Below are 10,407 nucleotides of genomic sequence, written 5' to 3' on the forward strand. Positions count from 1 at the left end.
TGTAGCTTCACGAAATAGTGCCAAAGACATACAATGGGGGTGTCATTTTACTCAGCAGATGTAACTGAACACAAGATAAAACTTTGTACAGGAATAGCACACACCAACTTTACAAAATACACATGAGAAGTTCTTTGTTATAAGTTTGTGCGCCAAAAACAAAAAAAAACCACACAATTTTACTCCAATATTTAGCAGAGGTTGGCGGTAAAATGGCTACGTAGAAAGTGTCAAGACAACCTTAGGTAAATAGCCTGTGGTGTCTACTTTATATAAATATATACTTTTGTGTGGCAATTTTGTTTTCTTTTATTGCTATTAAGCTTACAAGACAAACATACCAAATTCTAAAATCGCTCCATATTAAAAGTTTATTTTACTCCTTGTGCTTTGTGACCTGTAACTACCAAAAAAAAACTTAAAATCCCAGACACATTATATATTCTGTAAATCAGAACAACTAAATGAATTTTTTTTTTTTTTTTAATTCTTTATTTTATTTGTGCATAGAATGAACAATCAGTTTTGTACTGCCACGACAGCTGGTATAAACACAAAAGAAACATGCGGTAATAGTAATGTGGCATAAGAAACACTGCACTTTTTTTTTTTATATAAACAGGCTTAAGTCACTACGGTAGTTATGTGGTTTTCATCATACAGGCTATACATTATCAACACCCAGTAGGGTGCTAGCTGCTTAATAAGATTGAACCATGTCACTTCGAGGTTAACTATGCTTAATACGATTCAACTATGCGTAATAATCTATTGCCCTGCTTGAGTGAAGAGTGGCGGTGTAAATATTCTAGGCTTTTACCAGGGAGAGACAGTGTGAGTCATGAGAGGAGTGACAGCAGGACATGAAAAATAAAAACAGTTAGAAAGACAATGAGAAAAACAAAATTCTGCTGTTCAGGATAATATTTCAATCACCTAAGGGTGGTCCAAGTAGGACTGCTAGGTTCTATATAGGCAATATAGAAATTAACTGTAAGACAAATATGGACAAACAGAAAAAGGAACGTTAAATCCCAGAAAATATAACTGTAACTGGCTGATAGCCTTGTTTTACTGGGTCTGGTGTGAGTCCGTTCATGGCGTTCAACCTATGCCGCTTAAAGTCCAGGTACAATGAGGGTGCCTGATACCAGTCCCTGTGTCCCCCACTTGCTCTCTCTGTGTGCGGTGCAGTGGCAGGGGCAGGTGTGTCCTCCGTTTGCCGTCGGTCTCGTCTGCCATGTGTCTTGAGGGGACTTTCCCAGGGTTGCGCTGCCCCCGACGGGTGAGTCTGGAGCTCCGCGGTCGAGGTGAGTAGGAATGTATGGGTGAAGCAGCGCCTTGTGTGAGGGGGGTGGCTGGGGCTGCTGATGTGCTAGCAGGTGGGGCATGTTGGTGTGACCTCGCTTGTGGCGAAGGGGCGCAAATGCTGGTGCCCAGGGTACCTGTTGTCGATTCTCGCCGTGCCGGTCCCCGGCGGGGAGGCTCCTTGGAGGTACGGGGGGGACATCCGCCCAGTCGGCGCCTGAGTGCCGGGCGAATCCAGGCCGCCACCATTTTAATTGCCACTTGAAAGAGTCTCCTCTGGGCATGAAACTGTGTCCAGAGGGTAGAGTAAATCCGCTTATAAAACTCCTGTGTTCGCCCAGGAGGTTTGATTGGTGCGTGGCTTGTGGCTTGCCGCGACCGTGTCGCCATTTTGTTTGGGCCTGAGCAGTCCCTTGTTGCCTTGGGTGGTAGCGTTGCAGTCTCGCTGTGCGGGTTCATCGCTTGTTGCCTGGGCGACCATGTTTGGATCGGGATAACCCCCACCGATCCGGGGGGGGGGGGGAGCATCATTCCGCCGGTGCTGTCGACGAGAGGACGGGGAGATCGGCCGCCTCTCCCCTGTTCCCGCGTCAGTAGGCCGCCTGCATGCATCCGTGGATTATGTGTATCGATTTTCACAAGACAGGTATCTTTGTGTTCAGTGGGGCACACTGAGCTCAGGCAGGGTATTCTGATGCTGGTGAGAGTCGCTTTTGCCTAGTTTTAGGGCAGTTTTCTCGATTTAGCTGCAGGAGCTCTGCAGCCATGCGTGTGATCAGGATGCTGGTCAGGCTCCGCCCCCCTAAATGAATTTATTTTTAATTACTTTCCTTAACCTGCACTAATTAGGCACACATTATTATTGCAAAAACTGTAAACAAAAAATCTAAATTTTTCATTTTTTTTGCATTTATATATATTACATCAAATTAAAGCCCTTTCTGTCCTTTAAAAAACAGTATATAATATGTGTCAGTGCAATAAATGAGAGAGATGCAAATTGCAGTTGAACGAAAACCGCAAGAAAATGCAAAAATTGCTTGTGTCATTAAGCGTAAGACAAGCTTCTGAAGCTGTGTCCTTTAGGGGTTAAAGAGTTTTTGTTACAGCAGTTATTTCATGTGAATGTTATTTATATTTCACAATCTGAGCGTATAAAGAACTTTTCCAGGTAATCTTCATGCTATAGTCTGTGTGAAAATGTAAAGCGCAAGTTTTATCGTATACTTTATTTTATTGGTATGTTTATGTGTAGTTCTTACGGCTTAGTAAATTGGATGGTGATCAGAAATCGAATCTTTCAGTAACCTTCCATTATAGAACATTTCCTGTGAAGAGTTAAAGTATCCGTTATCATTTAATTTCTCCATTATAATAAATTAAAATTTAAGTGAATATTGACCCTGTAGCTGGAATACACGAGATGGCCCACAGGCGGTAATCCTTGGACTCCATACAGTCCAGGTCCCACAACTTGTACCCATCAGAGAGCGACAAGAACAGAACGTTTCTTCCAACGGTTAACATGAGCTCTATGGCATAGCCAGTCTTATTGAATATGGGTACACCCAGAGCGGGCATATCTGGGTACAGTAGACAGAGCAGGCAAAAGCGGTGCTCTTGGTCTGGGGGGGGGGAAGAGAGATACAGAGGGTCGGGGGGGAAGAGAGATACAGAGGGTCGGGGGGGAAGAGAGATACAGAGGGTCGGGGGGGAAGAGAGATACAGAGGGTCGGGGGGGAAGAGAGATACAGAGGGTCGGGGGGGAAGAGAGATACAGAGGGTCGGGGGGGAAGAGAGATACAGAGGGTCGGGGGGGAAGAGAGATACAGAGGGTCGGGGGGGAAGAGAGATACAGAGGGTCGGGGGGGAAGAGAGATACAGAGGGTCGGGGGGGAAGAGAGATAAAGAGGGTCGGGGGGGAAGAGAGATACAGAGGGTCGGGGGGGAAGAGAGATACAGAGGGTCGGGGGGGAAGAGAGATACAGAGGGTCGGGGGGGAAGAGAGATACAGAGGGTCGGGGGGGAAGAGAGATACAGAGGGTCTGGTGGGAGGGGGGGGAGAAAGAGAGATACAGAGGGTCTGGTGGGAGGGGGGGGGGAGAAAGAGAGATACAGAGGGTCTGGTGGGAGGGGGGGGGAGAAAGAGAGATACAGAGGGTCTGGTGGGAGGGGGGGGGGAGAAAGAGAGATACAGAGGGTCTGGTGGGAGGGGGGGGGGAGAAAGAGAGATACAGAGGGTCTGGTGGGAGGGGGGGGGGAGAAAGAGAGATACAGAGGGTCTGGTGGGAGGGGGGGGGGAGAAAGAGAGATACAGAGGGTCGGGGGGGGGGAGAAAGAGAGATACAGAGGGTCGGGGGGGGGGAGAAAGAGAGATACAGAGGGTCGGGGGGGGGGGGAGAAAGAGAGATACAGAGGGTCGGGGGGGGGGGGGAGAAAGAGAGATACAGAGGGTCGGGGGGGGAGAAAGAGAGATACAGAGGGTCGGGGGGGGGAGAAAGAGAGATACAGAGGGTCGGGGGGGGGGGGGGAGAAAGAGAGATACAGAGGGTCGGGGGGGGGGGGGAGAAAGAGAGATACAGAGGGTCGGGGGGGGGGGGGAGAAAGAGAGATACAGAGGGTCGGGGGGGGGGGGGAGAAAGAGAGATACAGAGGGTCGGGGGGGGGGGGAGAAAGAGAGATACAGAGGGTCGGGGGGGGGGGGGAGAAAGAGAGATACAGAGGGTCGGGGGGGGGGGGGAGAAAGAGAGATACAGAGGGTCGGGGGGGGGGGGGAGAAAGAGAGATACAGAGGGTCGGGGGGGGGGGAGAAAGAGAGATACAGAGGGTCGGGGGGGGGGGGAGAAAGAGAGATACAGAGGGTCGGGGGGGGGGGGAGAAAGAGAGATACAGAGGGTCGGGGGGGGGGGGGGAGAAAGAGAGATACAGAGGGTCGGGGGGGGGGGGGAGAAAGAGAGATACAGAGGGTCGGGGGGGGGGGGGGGAGAAAGAGAGATACAGAGGGTCGGGGGGGGGGGGAGAAAGAGAGATACAGAGGGTCGGGGGGGGGGGGGAGAAAGAGAGATACAGAGGGTCGGGGGGGGGGGGAGAAAGAGAGATACAGAGGGTCGGGGGGGGGGGGAGAAAGAGAGATACAGAGGGTCGGGGGGGGGGGGAGAAAGAGACAGACAAAGGAGCTGGTGAGGGGAAAAAAGTCCAAAAGGGGGGTGTAAGACACAAAAACAGCAAATAATGCAAAAGGAGCTAAGAGAAGCGTGTGCATGTGTGGTTTTTGTTGTTGTTTTTTTCTCTTCTCGCTCTTCGCCGGTGTCACCTGCTCTCCCTGTAACTCAGTAATGCAGCAGAGGAGTCTATGCTGAAGAGCTGATTTACAGGTGAGAGAAAGACGTCTTAATAAATCGTGTTTTCTTCCAATAGACGCATTTTGCTGACACAATGTACAGATAGGTGTGATTCTGACATTAATATAAAAAATCTCAATGTATGCATTAGTAATATAAGATTTACACATGATTAATATACATGTATAATTCACAGACATTTTAATCAATATATAATAACATATAATGAATGAGAACGTACTGGACCAGTCGTGTTGTTAGGGTCACACTCCGTGTGAAATCGCACTCACAGGACTTCAAATTAAACAAGAGAACGTCGTTTTATACATTCACCATTTCAGTCCCATTACCAAACGTTCCTTAATACGTCGAGGTAGTCGGACTGAAACATTGATTATCTCGAATATACGTCTCCTTAAAATAAATTAGTTTTTTTTTTTTTTTAGGCCTCATTTTTTAAGTTAAAGTAATAGTTTTTAGTTTTCCATTTCGAATTGATCATTTCTGCCTCTATGTCTGTACACTATGTTGGTGCGACACATTATTGGGCTGGCATAGAATTTTTTTCCAGAGATGCTTTTAGTTCCTTATCTGGCACCTACCCACCTTCTTCATTCTAGGCACCCATATATTTTTCTACATATATGAACCCCAATACGTACAGAGTGTGAGCATGCGCGATCCACTCGCAGAAGAAGTCAAATTGTTATAAACGGTTTGAATACGTACATTGTGGGTGTGACACAATGTAGTAGTTATGGTGCAAGGCATGTTCCTTTAACGTAATTAGCTGGACGTTAAAGGTCCATATATATTTATTGCCATTTATATTCCCTAGAACATCAAAGTTTGACTAATGCCTATATTAATGAATGGAGTTTGTAGTTAATTTGGGGGGTAGCAGCTTTTGTTTTAAGGAGAAATCTGACATTTTATAGTCCGGAAGGGATTGTTTTGTTTTAAATTGGATACAATGAGAATATGACCACAGAACAACAAGGAACCTGCTATTATTAATCCCGAGACCAGCTTTACTTATCCATTCAAAGCCCTTAGTCTGCGCCAGCTTATCTAAGTGTTTCACTTAACTTTATTACCCTATGTTTTCGCTGTCTCTTTCGGTTACAGGATTATTTCTTACTTGATATGTGATAATATTTGTGTTATTCAGTGTGCTCTTATCAATTTATATACTTTGTGTGTATTGCACTTTTGTGTGGTGGAGTGACCCACATAGGTGATAGTAGCACCATATTTTATTGGGTAATACCAATCCTTATTTATTGTTGATTTTAATATAATCCGCAGTGCATCCCGCACATCACCCGCAGCCAGCCCCTTATATCCTAGACACCCCATGCCACTGGTGACGCCGAATAGAAAATGTCCCCCGTAATTTAAAGGGACACTCAGAGCATGCTGGGAGCTGGCCAGATATCCCAAGAATGTATTCTTTCCCTCCTCCCAGTAACATTCCAGATATTACCATGTGCAGCCAGCGATGCCGGGAGCGACCGCAAGCTATCGTACGGGTTACTGCGCAGGAAATTAATTTATAAAGTGCCATAGAATGGAGAAATACAGGACATTCTCTCATTATTCACATCCTCGTTCTAAAGTAAAAGCAGCGGTGGATTTATGACATAACCGTTATATAACGTATTTTACGCTCCAATCAAACTGTGAATCTGATTACTGGGCAGTTATCGCTGAATCCAGGGTTGGGAGTTTCCCAGTTCAGCTGTTTTTGCCAAGTTTTGGAAGCTGGTTGACAAATCCCCATAAATCTTTATTAACCCCTTAAGGACCAAACTTCTGGAATAAAAGGGGGTTCATGACATGTCACACGTCATGTGTCCTTAAGGGGTTAAAACGACTTCGCCTCGGCACTGAGCGACACTGGGGAGAATTTAATCATTTACTGAAAGAGAAATATAAAATGTACTTACATCCGATCATCCAGAATGTGTCGAAATAAGTGATACATCCAATTCATTTATCAAAAAGTACTTTAATATCTCCTTGACAAAAATAACCAATTCTAATGGTAGAAAATCGAATATTTGGTACAAACGCTCAGGACTAAAATGGCGAATTGTTGGTTTTAAATCTCCTTCGATCTCCTGACTCTTCAAGGAGGAATGGAAATAGTTAAAGCGTCATGTCCTGACCTGCTAGGAGTATCTGTTGGTTAAGTAATTTGTCAGTTCTAGTCTATGGTCATATTTAACACTAAAAGGTCTGCGGGATAAAAAATCACATAAAACAATACTGGATCTTTGGCGCTTTTGTAAAATATTTGGTAGAAAATGTTACTAAACCTTCGGTTATTTAAATGTGTATCGGGATCTGGGATAGTACGCAGGGCAATACCGCCAAGTCCGCTGCACGTTCGGTTTGAACTATTTGTCTATTTCGGCCTAAAATTTAAATTCACTTTGAATTCCCGACACCCTCTAATGAATGGCTCTACTAGACATGTTACTAAACCGTATACTGGGCAAAAAGGACAAGAACATTGGATGTTTTAGATCAATAGCTCGGCTGTTTTCCAACTCTACTTTTCATGTCCGTCCTTGACATTTTCAGATTTAGTGAATACACCACATGGGGTCTTTGTAATGAGCCTGTGTGTGTGTGTCTGTGTGCGCACAGCTTGCTGCTGCCTTTACAGATGTGAGGTAAGTTGTATACAGTGCCCTCTGCAGTGTGTGTGTGTGTGTGCGTGCGTGCGTGTGTTCATTCTGTATTTATGTACAGTGTTTGTGCATGAATACACAGAGTTGTCAGACCCGTCATGTTACACAAGACACGCTGATGGGCCAGAGCTTGGAAACTGCCGAGTGTTAGAACACAGAAATAAAATCCTACAGAAAGAATCCCTTCCTGATAAAGTGTTCTCACTGCCGTTCAGCACTTTTCATGCTCTGTTTATCCGCACGTTGTTGTTGTGGTGCGTCCAGTACAACATGGAGGATCTAGTTGGTTTAATGCCGCATCTTATAAGGTAATTGTATAGAGCAATCTGTCATTACCGCCGGCAGTGCTCCGTGGTGATATTCGGCAAGGGATACGCAAAGAGCGAGAAATCTAATATATACTTTGGTAAAAGATCTTTAAGTAAACCTCTGGGAGTATTGCAGATAAAATAATTCAGTGTATCCTTTGTGACTGGCTTATACCATGCTTGTCTCTCGGGAAACTGTATGTACTTTGGGGCGTTTATCCTCTCCAGGACGTAATGGGAATCCGCTCTAAGTCTCTCGTAGGAGCCGAGGAAGTCATAGCGCACGGCGCAGGGTTGGCACAGGTTGTAGATGGGCATCCAGTGCTCGTTCATGTGCTCCACGTCCTCATCCAGCAAATAGCGCACAAACTCCGAAAAAGTCACATCATCCCCAGCCGTGGAGCTCGTACTGTGCTTCCTGTACCTTCGGATGATCTCCACCCCATACTTCTGCTGGTATTCTTTAATCTCCCCAAATTTATTCCTGTATGCGGAGAGGAGCCGCTCCATGGGGTCCCTAACAAACATAAACTTGAAATAGTGTTTCAGGCGATGTTTGATCTCGTCCACACTAAAATCGGAGAGAAACAGCAAGTCGTTCTTGTGGTCCATCTTCATCTTGACGTCCACATTTTCCAGGGAGCCGTCCAGAACCTTGAGAACCCTTTTCCAGTTGGAACAAGCTACCTTGGGCACGTAGCAATACAGGAACTTGTACTTCTCATTGACCAGGATGTGTTTGAGGACAGTCCTTCTCTGGGCAGTGGGCAGATGCCACACGCTACGTGGCATGTCCTTTTGGCCACAGATGCTGTTCAGGGTCCGGTTCCTGATGTCCTGGAGAATCTGGTGGTCCACGTCTCCTTCATCAAAGCTCTCCGCACTGTGTCGCCTGTGTGACCGCCATGCCTGGTCACCCACGGGTGGGGGTGTCTTCACCTCTTCCAGGATGCCTTTCTCTATCATAAGAAGCAAACCGCTGGACGCCACAATGACCCCAAACATCAGCATTGTGGGGAGGAGGTTGCTGTGGCCCCTGGTACGAGACAGAGGGTGGGAGGCAATCCGTCTCAGTGCCACAGTGTTCCCCCAAGCTGGGGGCCCGTCGGCTGCCATGTGGAACCCTTCCGGCAGCTGGCAGAGAGGGCGAGGGAACATGGCCCAGGGTTCACAGGGGGTGACAGCAGCCGGATCCTGCCCCTCTTATTGCTGTGCTAAACATGTTCTCTGTAGGGCCCCTCTGCATTCTGCCAGCACAGCAGCTCCCAGCCAGCCCCCCCTCCTGTCTGGAAACAGGAACACAAAGACAGGAAGAGGAGGCTCTCCAGGCAGGGGTCACACTGCGAGCTCAGACCCCCACACTAACTATCAGCATCTCACTGGGGGCACAGAGACTGCTGGGATATAACCAAGGTTCTTATCAGACAAAATGGGCAACCCTTCTCCCTGATCTGTGCTGAGCTGACTCTCTACCTGAGCTATAAAGCAGGGGGGCAGCTGTGAAGAACAGAGGGGGGGGGGGGTGGGAGGGGGGACAGCTGTGCAGAAGGGGGGGAGAGGGAGGGGGAGCTTTCACTGGAGAGTTTTGAAAAGCAGAAATAAAAATATCAGTTTGTAGTCCTGACCAGATATATTATAATATACTATAAAATCTTAATGTAATACAATGTAACATAATATAACACAACTAACTATGAAATAACATATAGCTTTATAGTATGTTATAGGTTATATAATATTTATAGTTTGTTGTGCTATATTATTGTAACTTGTATTATAGTATGTTAAATGACATAGTATGTGAATGGGGGGCAGGGTTAGTAAGTTGTGCAGAGCTGGGAGGGGGTTATTAGGATGTGCAGAGCAGGGAGGGGGTTATTAGGATGTGCAGAGCAGGGAGGGGGTTATTAGGATGTGCAGAGCAGGGAGGGGGTTATTAGGATGTGCAGAGCAGGGAGGGGGTTATTAGGATCTGCAGAGCAGGGAGGGGGTTATGTTCTGCAGAGCAGGGAGGGGGTTATTAGGATGTGCAGAGCAGGGAGGGGGTTATTAGGATCTGCAGAGCAGAGAGGGGGTTATTAGGATCTGCAGAGCAGGGAGGGGGTTATTGGGATGTGCAGAGCAGGGAGGGGGTTATTAGGATGTGCAGAGCAGGGAGGGGGTTATTAGGATGTGCAGAGCAGGGAGGGGGTTATTAGGATGTGCAGAGCAGGGAGGGGGTTATTATGATCTGCAGAGCAGGGAGGGGGTTATTAGGATGTGCAGAGCAGGGAGGGGGTTATTAGGATGTGCAGAGCAGGGAGGGGGTTATTGGGATCTGCAGAGCAGGGAGGGGGTTATTATGATCTGCCGAGCAGGGAGGGGGTTATTATGATCTGCAGAGCAGGGAGGGGGTTATTAGGATGTGCAGAGCAGGGAGGGGGTTATTATGATCTGCAGAGCAGGGAGGGGGTTAGTAAAATGTGCAGAGCAGGGAGGGGGTTATTATGATCTGCAGAGCAGGGAGGGGGTTATTAGGATGTGCAGAGCAGGGAGGGGGTTATTATGATCTGCAGAGCAGGGAGGGGGTTAGTAAAATGTGCAGAGCAGGGAGGGGGCCAGGTTGTGAAGGGGGAAGGGATAGTAAGATGTGCGGGGGGGAGGGGGTTGCTTAGAACATAGAATACTAATATATAATATTCCATAATGATATTTGTACCTTAGTGTAATTTCTGTATCTGAAGGTTATGTATGGAATGTATCTCCCTGGTA

At 47.1% G+C, this 10,407-nt stretch overlaps 1 protein-coding gene across 1 annotated transcript; it reads right to left on the bottom strand.

The window, feature by feature from the left end:
- Positions 1-6,682: 6,682 nt before the first annotated feature.
- CHST14 (carbohydrate sulfotransferase 14) lies at positions 6,683-8,960 on the bottom strand. Its single transcript, XM_063440075.1, has one exon. The coding sequence runs from the start codon at positions 8,812-8,814 to the stop codon at positions 7,681-7,683; it is 1,134 nt and encodes a 377-aa protein (XP_063296145.1). The 5' UTR covers positions 8,815-8,960; the 3' UTR covers positions 6,683-7,680.
- Positions 8,961-10,407: the final 1,447 nt, after the last annotated feature.

The sequence above is a fragment of the Pelobates fuscus genome, chromosome 13, assembly GCF_036172605.1.
Source record: "Pelobates fuscus isolate aPelFus1 chromosome 13, aPelFus1.pri, whole genome shotgun sequence".
Classification (NCBI taxonomy): domain Eukaryota; kingdom Metazoa; phylum Chordata; class Amphibia; order Anura; family Pelobatidae; genus Pelobates; species Pelobates fuscus.